The 20,063-nt window shown below is 38.5% G+C and overlaps 1 protein-coding gene across 3 annotated transcripts in view; it reads left to right on the top strand.

The window, feature by feature from the left end:
- Positions 1-1,346: 1,346 nt before the first annotated feature.
- Positions 1,347-20,063, top strand: part of TTBK2 (tau tubulin kinase 2) — a 93,439-nt gene continuing 74,722 nt past the window's right edge. For 2 of the 3 annotated variants that reach the window (XM_088145531.1, XM_025165008.2), the window contains exons 1-2: positions 1,347-1,852; positions 13,915-14,073. In XM_088145531.1, the coding sequence (XP_088001657.1) occupies positions 14,005-14,073 (69 nt within the window). In that variant the 5' untranslated portion in view covers positions 1,347-1,852; positions 13,915-14,004. The remainder of the gene's footprint in view (positions 1,853-13,914; positions 14,074-20,063) is intronic. The other variant, XM_088145530.1, reaches the window with a different exon arrangement.

The raw sequence follows: 20,063 nt of genomic DNA, 5'->3' as shown, positions 1-20,063 counted from the left end.
TAGTGTGATGTGGCTGCAAAAAACAAACAATTTTGGACTGTATTAATAAAAATGTAATTTCTAAATTAAAGGGAGTAATTATTCCAATTTATATGGTCAGATATTGTTTTGAGCATTGTATCCAAATCTGGGTACCACACTTAAAAGTAGGATCCAGAAAAATTGGAACAGATTCAGAATTGGTTAATAAGGATGATCAGTGGATTAAAACTAAATTATGTGAAGAGAACTTAAAGTAGTTAGACATGTTTCACTTTGAGAAGACTGCATGGGGTTGAATGCAGTACCATAGCTCTTTTCAAATACCAGAAACAATATCTCACAAAAGAAGGCACAGATGTTTTTGCTGTTTTTCCTTGAGAAGGGCATGGAATAATTGATTTAAGTTACAGGAAGGCAGATTCTGACTGTAATTTAAAAAAAAACCCCTCCTTCCTAATGGTTAATATAGTTCAACATTTGAATTCATTAGTCTGAGAGGTTGTGGGCTCCCCTTAACTGGATGGGCTCAAGTGGAGATTGGACAGCTGCCTGTCAAGGATGCCTTAGTTTAGATTCCTGCATGGAGAAAGGGTTTGGACTCAGGGGCTTAAATAGGCCCTTTCAAATCTGTAATTTTATAATTGTTGCAATTGAGAGTAAGAGTACTGGGACACAGTTTGTGCACTGTGCACATAGTTTGTCCTTCAGAAGAATACATGATAATGCCTATAATTCTTACCATTCACTCTGTGTTTCTTAAATTACCACTGCAATTTGCTTTAAATCAGATTGCCAGCTGCCCATCTTTTTCATAGATTATAAGAGTTTACTGGGGATCCTACACTGCAACGTAGGTACCCAGAGCGGTTCACTACAGACTCAGCTTAAAGCAGTTTTCTTTCAGTACCAGAGTGCATTAGGAAGAAAGTAGTCAATAGTTCTGCTAAAGCAACATAAAATACTTCCGTCAGTGTGTTTCTCCACTTTAGGATTGTTTTTAAAAGGCAGTCCGTAAGCGGAAGTCACCGTCACCTCTGATCTGCTGCACCCCACGAGCAGATATATCTGAACTTCGCATTCCGCCCTTCGGGAAACCCTTTCCGATAATGCACACTGAACTACAATACCCAGAATTCTTTTCAAAATCCACTCGCAAAATTCGCCTCATAAGCAAACGTGAGGACAGCGGCGTTTCTAAGATACGGCCGTCCGCCAGACTGATTGAAAGAACTGCTACCCAATCTGCTACTCGGCCTTCGTAAGCGATCCAATAATATTTCACAGTGTCGATAAGGTGGGCGGATTCTCTTGAGGGATCGCTGGCTGCCTAGCGCTAGGATGGAGGGCAAGGGAAAAGGAGGGGCTGGTTGCGACGGTAGAGAGGCAGAGCAGTCGCGTCCCGCGGGGACTGCAGGCAACTGAGCCGACAAGGGTGGCGGCGGCGGCAGTGAAGTGGTTAACCCTGCAGGGAGAGAGACAACGGCCGTTCGGCGAGTGCCGCTGATTGCCTGCCTCCTCCTCCTCCTCCTCCTCCTCCTCCCCTCTCCCCTCCCCTCCCCGTTAGTTACCCCGCCCGTCAGCTCGCGATCCTTCAGGCTCCTTCTAAGCCTACCCTAGTCCGGTCCGGTCCCGCAGTTACCATAGAGACGGCGACGACGACTGAGGCGCCACCGCCGTCTGGTTGCAAGCCATGGGCCGGAGTCCGCTGCTGAGCTGTGCTGGGCTGAGCCGGAGGGGGCCGCGGTAATAATATTCCCCTTCTTCCTCCTCCTTCTCCTCCTTTCTTTCGCCCGAAGGCTCCCCAGAAAGAGTTTCCCCGAGTCGGTCCCGCTCGCAGGCTGAGGAGGCAGGGGTGCCGCTTGCGTTCCAGGTGAGAGCTCCTCTCCGGCCCAGCGGATCAGGGCGGGGGTCACCGAGAGAGGGGCTTCTGCGGGGAGAGGGAGCCTTGTTGACATTCCGCGGCACCGGCGGCCCAGGTGGCGGGAGGCCGCTTCTGCCGCGGCCGGGGCTCGCAGGAGCGACTGGCCGGTGGCGAGGATGCTTTGGGGGGACTGGCGGCGGACGGGCCTCCTTCGCCTCGCCCTTCTGGCGGCGGGATTGAAGCATCGTGGGGATGCGCCTTTGAAGAGGGGGAGAATGGGGGCGGTAGCGGCTTCTAGTAGACGAAGGTTGTTCGGAGACAGGGAGAAGGGCAACCTTTAGGGCAGCGATATCCAATAGCCTTCGATATATTGTTCAGTTTTACATGCGGGGACCGAAGGGGGCGGAAATGCTGCAATGAAAAAACCCCAAAACTTGACCCTTGCATGACAGGGGATCTGGCAGAGCCTGGCCCATCCTTTAATCTAGTTTGTCGGCTGGTCCAACTCCTGTATTTCCCTTGCGTGTGCGCGCCGCGACGGGGTAATGGCGAGATGGATCGCAGAAGTTTGTTGCCTCGAACCGATGAGATTATTGGCGATGCTACAACAGTTTGTGAGCAGCGTTGTAAAAACATTGTGAGCTCTGTGCGGTGTTTATGTGAACGATCTCATTTTCATCCTCAGGCTTGGTTGTTTCTACCTCTCTTTTATTGATGGGAACTAACTGGGGGGCGGATAGTAGGCAGTTTGACTTTAAAATCTGGCAGTGTTGATACAGTTATCTCTCTTTTATTCATAGAAATAAGCTGTAGCATGGAGGCAGATGGAGACTGAGGCTAAACATTGCTGCTGCAACAGCAGTTGCATGATGATATGAATACAGTTATACAGTATATACTTTCTTTTCAAAGAGACAGGTATGACCTTATTCTAAGGACCTTAAAATGACAACTGCCTGTAGTTGGAGCAGGAGAACATCTGTTTCAGAAATTACAGCCTTTTCCCTTTCTGCTATATGACAACAATACAGTGATTCTTAATATTAGATATGTATATCAATCAAGCAAAAGGAGTAGGTTTAGCAATATGAATTAAATACAGATATAAAAAGATGAGCATTTTCTGTATACAATATTCAAGGTTATCTGAGAGGTGTCATCTTAAATGAGTTAAGATTTTTATAATATGCACATAAGTTCATTCTAAAAACATTTGAAAGATTGATTAGGAAACTTCAGAAGTTGAAGATGATCAATAAAGTGCTATTGATTATAGGTATGTGGTTTGTAAGAAACAATGAATTGACTTGGGCTCTAGTTTGTGAAACAGTCTCTGTTCTTGACTAGTTATTTTCTTGCTGTACTGGATGAAGTATACTTCTTTTTAAAATCCTCTCTTAATGTTAACTTTGCTTATGTGATGGAGCTTAAACAAAAACTTGAAAACCAATTGGCAAGAAGCAAAAAGTTACTTGCAACTACAAACTGTTTTATTTTCATATTAACACTGAATAATCATAATGCATACCAAAAAATAGTGAGAGCCAATATTGCATCAGTGATCCCTCCCCTATCCCCTTTGTCTTAGTCCATGCTAACATACTATCATATTTGCTCTGGAGAGCCCCCCCCCCCCAAGAAAATATAAAATGCTGCAGTGGATAGGAAAAACCTGTTTTACTGATAGATACCATTCTATCAGTATGGAAAGATGAGAGGATACATGTTTCATTTTTCACACATTTGTAACATTGATCTTGACTTCTGATATTCCTATGCTTAAAGGTACTTACTCAGAAGTAAAGCTCATTGATTTCAATCAGATTTCCCCCAGGTAAATGTATAGATTTATAAGTTGTCCAACTTTCACAAGGAAATTGCTGTTTTGATGTATTTTCTGTAGTATTCTCAGTAATTCTGACTTTTAAGTGTCTGAGCTTTGATTGAATCATGTGTCCTGGATAGTTGTTCTTACCTTTTTTGGATGTGGGCTTATGCAAAGAGTGGAAGAAGTTCTTATGTGAATTTGTCCTGTCTGTATATATGTATGGCTGTGTGAGTGTGTGTGTGAGAGAGAGAGAGAGAGAGATTCCTCATTTGGCGCTCCTCCTGGAGATCAGAAAGCAAGGATGCTTACTGCATTAGGGCTGTATAAATCCTTCTCAGATCTGTGGAAGTGAATTACAAAGCACTTCTTTTCAAATTCTCAATTTTTGCATATTTGGAGGGCTGCTTTGGAAGCTACTCCTGGCTGTCTCTACATGGGTGTTTATGTACCCACTTTGCTTCATTTTTTCTCCCAGCATCCTTGTGGAGACAGCCAGAAGCAGCTACCAAAGTAGCCATCAAGTCAGGAAAAAGATGTGGCTCCATAAAAAATTTGAAAAAGGTGCTTTGCACATGCATCTGCATTTTTCTGAAATGCCCCTTTCAAAGGGGCAAAGTCTTACCAGATACTCTCATATAAAGTTTTTTACATTAGGAATGATGTGAAAAACTATAGGCGTTGGAGTCTCTTGTAATTAAGTGAAAATAAAGCTGGTTTGTAGGATTTCATACCTGATCCCAGGAAAGAATTTGGTATATTATCAACTTGAGGGAAGGGAATGTAATTTTTATAAGGGAAAATATGGGAAAACATGGAACAGGTGGAATAAAGGGAGAAAGAACAGTGTTTTGATAGATCAATTATATGAGCTGTTTTCATGGCTGGAAAATGTAGACACAGTTCTTGCAAGGAAACATGTTATTTATGTATTTCATTTATATACCACGTCTCTCAGCCATGAGGCCAGCCTGCAGTGGTTTGCAATAGAACATAATGACAATCAAAATAAAATAATATCCAACACAATTATGATAATGCAAACTAAAATCATCAGGATTATAATAACATTGGCTTCCAGCAATATGATCTAACCATTAAAGCACTCCTGAAGAGCTCCATTTTCATTGCTTTTCTAAATATCAGGAGGGACAACACCATATGGATCTCTGGAGGGAGGCTTTCCCAGAGAATAGGGGCTGCCCCAGAGAACCAATGATGCCTGCCCCTTTCTGAACCTAGTGTGGGGAAGGAACTCTCAGGATCCCCATGCAGGACATGTAACCAAGACTAATAGGTTTGATTTGAAGCAGATTACCTGGGATGCCAAACTTTGAATTATACCCCAAAGCCTATGGATAGACACCGCAGAGCCCTCAGCATCAGTGTAATATGCAAATAATGGCTATCATCTACTGACAGGTGGGCTGCTACATGTTGAACCAACTGTGGGTTCTGACAGTCTTCATGCAGAGTCAATTAAAGTGATATGTACAGGAGGTGACAAGCGTGTGAGTTACTGTTGCCAGCCTATTTCTCCAAGAAAGGCTGAAACTGGCATACTAGCAGTAGCAACTTGCTTCTTCCCATTTGGACCCTGACAGCCTACAGGAATTTGGTCAAGACTTCCACTGCATCAGCAACTCAGTGCAGTGTTCCATGCCCTGGTCTAAAACCTGACTGAAAAGAGTCCAGATAATCCCATTTTCTCTACAAAACCCTGCTGTTGGAGCCCCACCAACTGCCTTCCCCATAAAGGAAAGGTTAGAGATTGGATGATAGTTGTCCACTGTGGCTGGATCTACTCCTTAAAGAGGGCCTTGAGCCATACAGAGATTTATATGGATAACAAGCATCTTGAGTTTGGCATGAAAAATTATCAGGAGCCAATACAGCTTTCATGTTATATGCTTTCAGTGAATACTGCTAATAGGCGGCTGCCATATTTTGAAGCTGCTGAAATTTCCATGCAATAGAATGGCAAATTATCCACTGATGGAAGTAAGGGCTCCTAGCCATTATACTGACCTGAGCACTCAGGGACTGTGAAAGGTCCAGATTGTTTCCTAACTACAGGTTTGATGCCTTAGAAGGGAAAAAAACAACACCTCAGGACAAAAAATACCTCTTATAATTATTGAGAGCCCCTGCAACCACTAGATCTTCAGACTTGTCTGGATTCAATTTCAATCTATTATTTCTCATTCAGGCTGTAAGCTGGTCCAGGTAGGAACCAATTATAGAGTTTGATATCTCTAACAAAAATGGAAAAGATAAATACAACTAGGTATGTTCTGAATTCATGCCAGCAACAAGTAATGGGGCTAGAAACCTATTGTGAAAACTACTTCTCATGTACTCAGGTTCAAAAAGATTGAAACCAGATTAGTCCATTGCTAAAACAAGACATAGGTAGAAATTGTCCTCCTGCCACAAAAGAGAATAGCTTCAAGCCTCTTACACTGTCAGACAGGAAAAATGTACCAGAATGTAAACCTTGATTCCACTATAAATATGGCTTGCATTTGCTACATAGCTATCACTGGAATTCTTTCTTAACTCCTTCATTAGCTTTTTTTTTACAATAAGCCTACTTAGCAGAACTTCTGTATTCTTAAATACCTTTTGTTCCTACTTCTAGGCTAACTTGTCAAGAGAGGCCTGACACCTATGTTTCTGATGCAGAAAACATTAATTATACAGTCATTGTAGCAGATGTGATGGGACTTTCTTAGTCTTCCAGAAATCTTATAGTGCTTTAATATTCTTTCCATACATGGGATCCACTTCTCCTAGCTATATAGGACAAGCTCTAGAACTTGCCATAGCTTAATGGAGGACAATAAAATTGCATTACAAAGTTTAATTCTTAATATTAATTTTCAGGAGAAAGTTATGAAAAGCATCATACAGAAACTCAGTGTTTGGCCAGTTAGTGACTGCAAAATAACTGTAGAACGCAATCATGTCTGGATGCCTTTCTTTTTACTCAACTTCCAATCATTACATCTCTCATGATTTTAATTGCTTCTGTTTGCTGATGACTGCAAATCTCACTATCTCTCCTGAGTCAAACAATAGCATTCTTTGGTTTGTTATACAGTAGCAGCAGCCAAGTGTGGAATATAGTAAGAAGTTATTGAACTGATAAGACCTGCATCATTGACCTAGTATGAAGACAGACATTTTTATTCTGAGGGCTGGATGCAAGAATGTATTGGCTACTTGTAGGAAATGATTTCTAATATATAATATGTAGAGACTCTTTTCATATTGGTATGATAGTCATATTTGTACAGTTTTAGCAATACTGCAAATATTTGTTCCAAGGAGAAGATGTGAGATGATGATGATGATGATGATGTATAAGGCCACCCAATCAGGGGATGATAGCAGTAAGCCAGTATTACATTCAGTATAATTTAGGTACCACTAGAAATGAATGATTTAGACTATTTGGGAATTGCCCATAAAGGTGACAGTGTTCCCCATTACATTCACCAGGAGATGCCATGAACTTGCTTAGGTTTGAAGAATTATTAGCAACTGTATTCATTTGCAAGGAGAGTTCTGGGATAATTATGTACTCATTCAAATGATATAACTAAAGGAAAGGTTTGTGTTATCTCAGCTGCTTTTAAAAAGCTAAGCAGGGTGAGATCTTGTTAATACTTGGATAGGAGACCACTAGGAAACACATAAGCTAGATAGGAAAGTTAAAAAGTATTTCAAAATAAGGCAGTGGCAAAACAATTTAGTATTGTTGTCAGGAAACCATTTATGGATTAATCTATGAAGTCACTGGGAGCTGAGCTTGACTTGAAGAGTCTTTACAATACTTTTATAAACCATATTTAAATATAATATAGTTCTTTTTTAATTGTGGGAAAGACTGTCGGATCACTATTAGTATGAACGTGCTGAAGAAAGCTCGTTGTAGCTTGTAGAATTTTAGAAATAATGAATTTGGGTTGCTGTGGTATTTTTTATTTCCAAGTTTGTTTGTGTTTATGAATGAGAATCACTGAGTGGCTATGACAAAATCTGATCTTGTTTCAATAGGTGTTTGTAATATTTGTAGTTGCTACAGCAATATATTTAAGGACTATTTGTATTTTTAAAGTACATATTGTTACACTCCTTCATTTGAAAAGGAACTAGGTCTTATAGCTGGTTCTGTGATATATGATTAGTTTAGACTGTGAATTAATATATTTGTTTATTTAAAAAATTTTAGTTTGTTCTGTTTCTAGAAGCAATTGCTTTTAATGTTGCATTTTCCCAAAGTATTGAACTATAATAAAGTATTTCTTTGATTAGGAGCAAAAAATATTCAAGACAGAATGAAAGCCAGAAACAGATAACTCAGACAGTATAACTGCAGATCAAAAGTCTGTCACAACAAAAAGATCTTCAGATGGTGAAATCTCACCAGAAAAGAGGCAGGGGCTTTCAATGGGCTAAGGTTCTTTTGAACTCTTTTCAAAGCATGGGTAGCTCTCTAAAAGGAATTATTTCTGCCACCACCCTGCTTCATTCATGGACTTTTAGGGGGACCCAGATGTTGTCATCTGCTATTGTAATTTTGCTTCTTCCATCTTTTCAAAGAAATTTGTTAAGGTGAAAAAAATGCCACATAAAGGGGTTTTTTTTTTTGTGAGTATCGCCATGGAAGAGCCCTTTTCTATGTTCCTATCAACTTTATTTGAAATGTCTATAGAATGCATAAGGTCTCCCCATTGATATGCATGAACAAATGTGCTTATGTGGAAAGCATAAAGATTTTAAAGCTATAAATGTGATCAACTCATAATTGATTTAGGCTCAGATAAAAATAAAATCAATAAAAGAGGAATAATATTATCTAAAATCACTTCTAGTCAAAGTATTTCAGTACTTTGAACCAGTTCCTAAACACAGACATTTGAGAGAAATCTAAGGTAACAAGAACATGGGGGTGTTGTTTTAACACACTGTGTTTTACCCAAGATTTATATAATGTGAATAGGTGCCATCTCGGTTTCCTTTAATACAGACACTGTAACCAGCAGCAAAACCAAGGTACAGTGCCTGGATTAAAGGGATATGTTTTGAGTTTGCACTGCACAGTGAGTCTGAATCCTTGCATAAAATTTGGCTCCTCAGGAATTAAAAATAGCATTCACATGCTCCTTTTACCTTAGGGTTTTATCTCAGCATGTTATGCAAACATTGTTACAGTAATCCTTATGTAATTAAGCATGTGTAATCATGGCTAGATTTGCATTTCCCCCATAATTTGAATGTCCCATATAGCTGCAACAATTCTCAGAAATGTACTCATTGCTAAATAAAGGAACATGATCACTTCACATTTAAAGAGGTCTTAAAATATATTTTATACATAATTATTGATGGTTTTAATTTAATTTTTAATGTTGATTTAATATTGTATATTTCATAGTAAACTACTATGAGACTAATGTATAAAATTTAATAATAAAATATAATAACATGGATGTTGTTGATATATAAGCGTCTGTTAGCCATCCTGGCTGCAGTAGCTGTATACAGAAGCCAAGTTATGACCTGAACTCAAACTCTGTTTGATAGGGATTAACTAATTTGTGATTAGTTTTGTACTGAACATATTTTCAGGTTTTGCATGAAATAGGTAATAGGTTTCTTTTTCACTGCAATAGGAATTCATTTGTGCATGAAAAGGTCAGAAAGAGGAGTAAAGTTAGCATCCTTATATTTATGATAACAAATAACCATTTGTCGTTATGTCTGGACTGAATCAGTGTCTTCCCTGACGTCATCAAGTGAATTATTAAGTTAGGCTTTAATAAGAGACTTGCTAGTTCATACCTTGGAATCTTAGCCACTGTGCTACATTACTGCTTCATTCTGTCTGTAGCTACACATTGTGATACATTGTATGTATGTTGTGCTCTTTTAATTTTAGTCAGTACCTTAGTAGGTGTTTTTTTTTTTTTTGAACACTGAGTTTTTATATACATTAACTCTTTGAACATTTGCAACCGAAACATCTCTAGCTGAAATACCATTAACAGGTTTTGTACAATTCAGTAGGGCTACCTGATCTGATCTACAAAGGTCTGGATCACCATTAAATGGAACAAAAAGATACAGGCAGCTCTTTGCTACTATTTAATAGTTGTCTGGATTTTATTAGCCCAGAACTGGCATCCCTGCAATTTAGTATCTGTTTTTATTCATGCTGTACAGAGATCCTATAGTAAAATGAACTTTACAGGACTATATGCTTATTGGAAAAAAATAAGCATTTGTGAGGCTATAAAATTTTTCACCAGTAGATTCCTTATGACGTACATAGTAAAATGCTAGCATATTTCTTTTCAGGTAACTGCACATTGTGTTCATTATTCTTATAAGGAGATATATCATGTATGAGAGTAAATTTTAGATTGGGTGCACAATCAGATTCCAGGACCATATGTTGCCCCAGTATGTTTGGATACAGCCTCCAGAGCCCTTCTAAAAATTATAACAAATTCTTATTTTTTGTGTGGATGAAAGAAAAAGTATTGGCCAATAATCACATTCCCTATATTTGAATTTAATTAAAATTAAATGCAAGTTTTGTCCTAACCCTGCCCACTTTTTCTGTCCTATTCATTTATTGAACTGTAGCCCCTGGCATGCCATTCATGTGTTACTGCAACGTTCATGAAAAAAATATAACTGTAACCTTTTGAACTAGCAACATTATGGGGGTCTACGTTTATATGTTAATATCTGATCTTCTGTTAGAGTTCCTTTAGGATTCAAGTATGTTGCATTTTAATTATGTGGCTTACAAATGTGCTTACCATCTTGTAGTCAAGTAATCATTTTATTTCAGTCATTGACCAGCAAAACAAATATTAGAGGGGAAAAAAGTCACATTTAACTCACTGAATTTCAATGCAGCCTATAAGCACAGAAATTGACTAGAATAAAACAAGTTATAAAATCATATATGTGATGGATTGGGATGAGAAGTTTCAAGGACAGAAGCATCTCCTCAGCCCATAGCTTGAGCATGGGAAAGTGAAGAGGATGAGACTGGCACCACCCTAAGGAATTTGTAGTGTTTAGTTGCTGGCTTGGGGAGTTTAGAGTTAGTCTGGCGAGATTTTGTCTAGCAGGTGCGAGCTAATAAAGTAACTGAGCTGTTCCAGTACTGTCTCATGGAGTTTCTTGGGCTTAACCTGACATATAACAGTACAAGTAAAATTGTAAGTTTAAGAATTACGAGCATAAACATTAATATAGTAAGGCATTATACAATTTATACAAGTCAATTAAATGATTATTTAGAATAATAGAATAGTAAAATTAACTATCTAAAGTGTAGAACCATTATAACACTAAAATCCATGGATTTTTTTTTCATTATTAATATTATATCTAGAGGAAATACAGTGATATAATATATAAGGAAGAATAATACATAAGTGATTATAGTTTCAAAACTAGAGTCCAATTACAGTGATTATTTATCTATATTGTTAAAATGACTCTGGCAGCTAATAATGACAATAAGACAGAAATAAGAATCAATTGATGGTAAGGACATAATACATTATTATAAAGTACTGACTAAATGGACAGCTGCATTTGAAATGTTTCCAAATGGAAAATATCTAGGAGGTGTTTGAAGAAAAATTATGGTGTATTGTACAAACTATGAAACAGTATTTGGCTGCAATCATCAAAGTAGAATCAAATTGAGCTGATAGTAGCAATTTGAGGTAGAAAGAATCAGTGCAACCAAGTGTGTTTGGTGATGAGTGGAAGTAATAATTCCTGGTGAGTGTCAGCATAGAGGGAGCAGTACAATATAACATATTCCAGTGTTTCAGTTGCACTTCTACCATATGGGCACAATCTCTACTCAAAGGGGATGTTCTGGTATGTCCCCCAATGACTGCTGTTGGAAGATCATTGACTCTAGCCAGACAAAGCCCTCCTAAATTTAGAAGTTGTTATGCAACTGAGGTATCTGGCTGGGTGAAATAAATGCGCAGAGTGGTTCAGAAGGATGTTTCTGGGCAAGAGTGGCAAAGCTGATTGTATCTCTAAGTCAATGACACCTTGTTTAAGATTGGCTAATGCATGTTTGTAGCCCACCAGGGTGATGGATGTACATGAGAAGCCATAAGATTTTAATTTTTCATGTATTGCCTGACACTAGGGAGCCTGGAAACTGTCAGTCATAATTAAAGGGGCCAAGCTGGCTGGAAAAAAGAAGAAGAAGCTTAAGCCAGTATGAAAGAATGTGAATCCAGGTGGAAGTTTCTATTTTGAGTAGGCTGGCTTCACAATGAAGCACCACATTTGGAACACAGGGCACGTGGAAGAAGATCTAAGGAACTTAGATTGAACTCTTTTGAGGGGAAGAAATGACCTGTAAGGGCCCAACTGGACTCCAAAGAGAAGCTGAGCTCAGATCTTGGCCGAGAAGGCTTTGAGCACTATGGGTACGTGCTGGGCTCCTTTGGAGAAGTAGAAGTATTGTAGAGCTGAAGCTGTTTTCTGTATGTTTAAGATAACATAGTCAGCGTGGGTTTGCGGGATATGGGGTGGAAAACAATCCCTAGGTATTTGAAGGTCTTGACTTGTTCTGTTAGATGGCTGTTTAGCTGCCAGATGTGTGTCTTAGGGCGGTTGGCAAATACCTTGGGTTTTGAGTAATTAATTTCTAGCAGCTCTACTTGACAGTACTCAGCAAGTGTATAAAGTGCCCGCTTCAGGCCAATCTGCATTTGAAAGTAGCACAGCATCATCTGCATATTTATTTATTTATATATCAAATTTGTTGCCGCCCATCTCATTGAAAAGCGACTCTGGGCGGTTTACAAAGGAGATAAAAACAATTAAAATACAATACAAAAACAATCTTAAAAATAATAAATAAATTCCAAGAATGATGGAATTGGCGAATAACTCAGGAGTGACATCAGGGTGCCAGCCACCCCCAGGATTGATTAAAACTCTTATTGCCCCATGCAAGCTGGCAGAGCCAGGTCTTAAGTCCTTTCCGGAAAACCGAAAGGGTAGGGGCCCACCATACCCCTGGGAAGAAAATATTCCAAAAGGCAGGGGCAACGGCAGAGAAGGCTCTTCTCCTGGGCCCCACCAGCAGACATTCTCTTGCTGATGGGTTCCACAACATGCCCTCTCTGCCTGACCAGGTGGGACGGGTTGATGTAATGGGGGAGAGATGGTCCCTCAGGTAACCTGGACCCATGCCATGTAGGGCTTTAAAGGTGATAACCAACACCTTGAATTGGACCCAGAAGCAAACTAGCACCCAATGCAGCTCCTGCAGCAAAGGTGTTATATGTGCCATCCTAGGGACATCCAAGATGGTTCATGCGGCTGCATTTTGAACCAGCTATAGCTTTTGGATACTCTTCAAGGGTAGCCCCATGTAGAGTGCATTGCAATAGTCTAACTGAGAGATATAGAAGAATAGAGATGTGTCTGTTTCCCAATTTTGGTGGATGGAGAGATGGATTGTTCAATTTGTCTGTGAGGAGATTGATGAATAGATGAAAAAGGAAGGAAACTAGAATGCACCCTTATCTTACACCTCTTTTGGCTTACCATCTTGTAAATTTGAGTAGCTCTATTTTCTTTTGTATTTGTTTTGTTGCCCTACTCTATGTTTATTGGTGTAGTTTTCTGGAAAAAGGAAACAAGCTTCTCGATAATGTGGTATGCAGTGAAGACAAAAATTACACAAGAAGCATAATCTCTATACTTTTATATTTTTAATCTAAAGCAAAGTCACTGTTCTCAGTTAAGGTTTCTGCTTGTAATATGGAGCTAATACTGAAATACCAGAAGTAGTTCAAGAATTACTGAACTGATGCATGTAAAGGATAATATATTCAGAAACATTTTTATGGCACTGTTTATTTTTTATGACTTCTCTTAAATTTTTCTACAAAATGTTATGCAGGATTTTATTCTTTTGCAGAACCTTTTTATTTTCGATATTGTTAAGAATATACTTAAGTACAAAAAGCTGTTAGTTGACCTCACATTCATAATCAAATATATTAAGGTATTTTGTTTCTGAAACTTAATTACTATTGAAATTTGCTGGGTATCTTTCAGTTCAACATTGTGAAATTGGAAAATAACTCAGTTAAAATAGGATTAAGAACGTTACTGTTTTGGCCATGATTTTATTAGCATGGTTTCATGTACAGCTGTTTTGTTTCTATAGCCTCTGCTTAAATGGAAGCCACCTCTGGGAACTTGATGGTCTCTACTGACATAGGCTTTGCATAGCAGCTGTACCACCCCAGAGATTGCAATGAGTGGAGGAGGGGAACAGCCGGATATTCTTACTGTGGGAATATTGGTAAAAGAAAGATGGAAAGTGGTAAGTATAAAATAGCCTTATTCTTTTTTCAGATGTTTGATTATATAACACTCAACCAAATAAAAATAAATCAAAATATAATATATATAATCTAAGAGAACAGACACGGCTATATACTGCGAGATGGGAGAAAGTTGTGCATTAAATGTCTCTTAAATATGGTCTTGAGCAGCATGATAAATAAGTAATCAAGTTAGTTTGCTTGCCCAATATGGTGGCTGCAAAGAAATAATGAAAAAAATTTTTTTTTACCAATGCTTTTCAGGAACAGATTTTTATATGTTACAGGTAGTTAGCTACATTATCAGTCAGTGTTCTGTCCCTGAAGAAAACTTCACTGTTCCTCATTTTCTATCATCCTTAGATGATATTTTGAAAATGCTCTACATAAAGATAATTCTGCCACCTATATTAGGCTAGTATGGTGCAATTTTCCAAGCATTTTTAATAGTCCAAGTAAACCTCTTTTCCCCTCTATGTTTGGGATTGACCATCTGAACACAATCTCCTTGATGTCTGCAGAGGCCTCTTGTTTTTTTCTAGTGTACATACATGCTTTTTGTCTGTCTGTCTCTCTCTTAGATACACACACTGATTTATAGGAGGAAGTTGAAAAGTCTAGCAGGGGATAAATGAGTGGAGGGAACTTAAAGGAAGAAGGAGGAGCATGTATTTGACTGAATGGATCCATGTGTGTCTGAGTGAGAAAGGGATATTTAGAGGGAAAGATGCAATATGTATTTTTGAGAGAAAGAAATTGGTGCTTGTTGTCCTGTTTGGGTATGAGGCTTTTTTATGTGTAATGGAAAATGGTTATAAATGTACCTACTCATCAAATGTATCTACTCAAGAAATAATAAACCAAATAAAGGCATTAGGTAAGAAAAAGAAAAAGATATATAGGTAAATCTAGTTTACGCCAACACTTTTCACTAATCCTCTCCATATCTTTCTACTTTTGCCTCTACCACTTCCACACATTTCATACATTGCTATTTATAGTTTAAATTTCTCTCCTCTATTTTTGGGATTCTTTTTAACTTTATCTAACTGTAACTGTTTTGGTCATCCCCTTTCTTTCATATATTTGTTTTGCAATTTGATCTTCATTCATTCTCTCTGTATGAATAAATCACCTCAATATACTTTTTCATTTTGGTCACTCACTTTTGTATTCAATATTTATTGAGTACCCATTCATTCTTGATGCTATTTCTCCTTGTTTTACTACACACACTTACTTCTTAAGTACCACATTCCCACTGCATTCAACTTTTATTATTTATTACAGTATCTATATACTGCTGATGTCACCTACTGACTTCCCAGGGGTTTATAACATCTTCATATAAAACTATAAACAAATACTTAAAAGCATTAAAAATATCCATATTCTTCCTCAGTGTCCAAAATCCCAGCAACATTTATAGATTGAAAGCTTTGCAAAATGCCTCTGTTTTCACTACTCTCCTAAACTTGAGGACTCCATCTGGATCTCTAGGACTATGTATGAGAAACATTGTCTCCCAAACCCCCCTTCCCCAGACCTTACATAGTGGAAGAACCTCAACATCTCAACATAAGAAGAGTGCACCAGCAGATTGCTTCTAGATGAAGTAGGCAGTTCTACAGGTATTTAGGTTCTAAGCCATAGAGCATTTCTTAGGTCAAAATCAGAACTTTAAATTGTACTCAGAAGCCTACTGGCAACCAATGCAGTGCTTTGGCAACCAACACCCATGTTATTATAGAAAAATATGGAGATAATCTTGACAAAGGGATGCAGGAGCTGTGAAGGGAAATATAAAGACAACTCAATCCTGAAAAAGAGGAAGGGGTGAGAAAGAAACTGAGGATAACCCCAGATAACCAAGATTCTGTTTGGTATAAGAGACAGTAGAGAGAACCTTTCAATAATCTGTTATTATACCTTACAACAATAAAGTAGCATTCCTGTAATCCTTGCAATGTCTGTTTCCTGACCTGGCCTACCACAAAGCGCTGACAGTTATGCTGTTATGGCCCTTCTTAGCAGCCAGCAGGTGGGAGCTGCCTTTTGCACTAATTGTAGCTTTCAGATATTTTTCAAAAGCAGCCCAATTTAGAGAGCTTTGCAGTAGTCATCCTAGCAGTGATAAGGGCATAGATAGCTGTCACCAGAATCTTCTCCAGGTAAGGTACCATTGGCACCAGCCTAAGTTAGGCAAGAAGTTTTAGCCATGGTTTACATCTGCCTATCCAACAATAGCTGTGAATCAAGAAAAACTCCCAAGTCTCACACCTGTTCCTTCAGAGATAATGTGGAAGTACAAATAAATCAGATATTAACCAAGGAGCTACCAAAATTAATGAGAGTAGAGTGGAATAACTAAGACATATACTGATCTGATAAAAAGGTCTTTAAACCCTTTTAAAGGCTATCCAAGTTTCACAGAGATGAAGAGAAGGAGGAAATTGATCCAGAATCACAGGACCAGGTCCTTAAAAACACAGAAGCTAGAGGTGAAGAATAGAAAGAATACTCTGCTCAGAGGAATGTAAGGGATGAACAGAATTGGAGGAAGAAATAAAGAGGCCATAGGGCTAAATGTAAGCAACAGTAATTTAAACTAGGCTTTGACATGAATAGAGTGCCAGTGAAGAGTTCTGTGGTATAACAAGACATGAGAATAGGATGGCACATTCAGAACAGCCCAAATGGCACTTTTCTGCACTACAATAGGGGACAGAGAGAGGAATCAGAAATACCTGCCAGGAGAATATTTTAGTAATTAGTAATGACACAGCTAAAGCATGCATCAATAAAATGTAGTATCTTTTGTTAGAACTCCTGGATCCTACACACATACATCAAATGAAAATTACTTATTCTTAGTGTAAGTTTAATAAGTGGCACAAAGTCAGCTGATCATCAGTCAAGACTCTGAGATTGTTAGTGAAGGAAACTGGGGCAGTTTGGAAGCCCTGGGGACAAATGGGGGAAGACACAATAGAGGTTGGGAAGCACATTCAGGCCAAAACACAATGATGTGCATCTTAGCTATATTCAGTCTGAGGCGATGGGAAGACATCCAAGGGGAAACAATTATAAGACAATCTGTCATGGCTGACTATGCATTGTTATCAAGGGCCACAAAAGATTGGTAGACTGAATATAATCAGCATAATAATGATGATAAAAAACTTGAACATGAAGCAGAATACTCAAGGGAAAAGTATGAAGGGCAAACAAAATAGGTTCTAGGACCGATCTCTCAGGGATACATGAAATAAGAAGAAATTCCCAAGACTACCATGCAATACTGCAAAACAACAAGAAGGGGGTGGGGGGGAAGGATCAATGAAGTACACAGTCAATGATATCCAGGGATCGTAACCTAGATAGCTGTATCTAATAGTCAAGCTTATTAAATACTACTGTCAGATCAAAAAAGACCAGCACCAATATAAGGATTGGTCCTTGGCCACCGAATTATCATTTAGAATTCAAGAAAGTGCTGTCTCAGTTGGATGGCCTGCTTGAAATCTTGCTTGATATCAATTGAGCAGGCCACTAGAAGACAAGTGAAGAATCAGTTGTGAGAAGGTAATTCTTTCAAAGATGTTAAGTAAAAAAGGAAGCAAAGATATAGACCAGTAACTCGATCACAAAAAGGGATCCTGGGAGAGCTTGAACTTTAGCTTGTTTCTTCCCATCATAGATTTCCCCTCATAGCCTCTAAGCACTGGGTCAGGACTTCCACAGCAACTTTGGCCCAGCCTGAAATAGAGGTGTATTTCTGAGTATTGATTATATCTACTCTTTTAGTTTTTGAATTCACTCTTGCTATCTTTCTCTTTGTATAGGTGAATAATAAGCATTCTTCCAACTGTCAGGCATGAATGCGGTCTTGACACATACTCTAAAGAAATCACACAGCCACTCCATAAGCAAGCCACATCTATATTTTAATATTTCACCATTTATCCAATGAAATGTTAAATCTGTCTACATCTGCAATATTCTTACAGCATGTGTGATTTTTTTGTTGCCATCTCTTCTTGGACATTAACATTTATTGCATTCCATTATTTGACAACATTATAAATCCTATTCACATCTCTAAGATACTCCTTTTAATATTCCCTTGCTTCAGGTTCCTCCCAAATCATTTCATCACTTTTATTCTTAATTGCATTCATTCTGCTAGGGACTCCTTGTTAGCCTTTTTCACCCACTTCCAAAATAGTTTTTTGTTTTCATTTCAATTATTTTCTTTGCCACTTTCAGCTTCAGACACTGAAACAGGAGCTGACAGGAAAGGGTTAATTTCAGCTCTTCTAGCTAAAAGGAGGGCTTAAAACTTCTCTCATGGGGAAACTCTTCCCTATATTATTATATTATATTAATACTGCTTGGTACAGCAGATCTAGGCTGCATACATTAGCCATATAAAAGAGATGTCCTACATACTACCGTATGCTTAAAACAGTAAAAAAGTAAAACAGTAAGAAAGAGAAAAATTCTTTCAGTCTTTTTCTCAGCTCCATCTTAGGGCTGAGATCAAATAAACCCCCCAAAAAGAAGGATGGTTTCTTTGTCCCAGAGGAAGGATTGAAGATTTAGAAAGCAGGGAGATTCAGCAGCAGCTTCATAGAAGCAAGTACATGATCTTGTCAACCATGCCAAAGCAGTCTGCAGTTGATGGCAGTGGAAGGCTGGAAGTTTCAGCCTCCAAAAATACAGAGAAGGCAAGCAGTAAAGCTGGCCTCAAGCTATCTGCACCAGATGGCACCAACTGTTCAGACCTTCTGGTGGTTACCTTCTTTACAGATGGATTAGCCACTGGGTGGCCCCAATTGCAACAACTGTCCAGTAGCCAGATTACCACAAGGTTGATCAACAGCCACTACGTCTATACGGAAAAGGATTGCCAAAAACAGCATTTTGTTGGAGATGTAATAAGGACAATGCCTCTTTAAAGCATATGTTTTTACAATGTCCTATGCTTACTAAGTTTTGAGATAAAGTAGTGGACTATATAAATATGATTGTGTGACTAGCACAATTTTCAGAGGATAATATTCCATTGAACTATATACCTAGTACATGGAACTTGACAACTGGACAACGTAAATGGATTCTCCATGCCCTTACTATGGCCAAAAGACTGATATTGCAGCATTGGAAAGATAAATGTATGGCCCCATTTATTCAGTGGATTGAAGACCTGACTGCACTTGCTACTTATGAGCGGATTGCCTATAGATGTAGACTTTGTATGGACAAGTATAATGAAATATGGGACTCATTTATACAAAATACACTGAGTTAAAAAAACATGATAGTCATATAAATCTATTAGAAATATATATGTACTTGAATAATATTTGTATTAGATAAGCATATATAGAATTGTAACTGTTTACTGTTATAATGATATATTAACTTTTGTTTTTTTTTTCACTTTTATGTTAAAGCATTTTATGTTTTTTTTCCTTCTTTTTATAATAAAAAAATTAAAAAATAAAATTAAAAAAAGGTTGGTCAACAGCAACAATTCTCTAGTGGCCAGAGTCATTGCAAAGTCTAAGAAAGGCAGTGCAGCATCACTCAAGCCCTTCAGTCTGCAACAAGCATATAAACTGGATCTCCTTTCTGTTGTTAGTATGGCAGTTGGAGAACTGAGAACCACCAAACTGGGCAGTATGTCAAGGAAGGAGCATCTTCAGTCAGCCTAGCTAGGCCAACATGGGCCCACTCTATCCACAGAGACATGAGATCTCCAGCCCTACCCTCACCCTCCAGACTCAATATTAGATAAGACCTTATTTGTCCTTTTGGTCTACAGCAGGCCTGCACAGCTTGTTGAGGGGAAAAGGCCACAATGATACATTAAAAATAATTGTGGGCCACAAAGAAATAGTTGGTGTGCCAATCAGTTGTTTGGTGGCTAGCAGCGCAGCAGCTGTGATGGAGCTGGCAGTGTTGGTGAAACTTGGAGGCACTG

The sequence above is a fragment of the Python bivittatus genome, unplaced genomic scaffold (assembly GCF_059951505.1).
Source record: "Python bivittatus isolate LINGU-HERP-01145 unplaced genomic scaffold, Pbiv_v1 ctg000480_np1212, whole genome shotgun sequence".
Taxonomy (NCBI): Eukaryota; Metazoa; Chordata; class Lepidosauria; order Squamata; family Pythonidae; genus Python; species Python bivittatus.
Note: the sequence above shows the minus strand (reverse complement) of the source record. Positions and strands in the feature narration are given on the sequence as shown.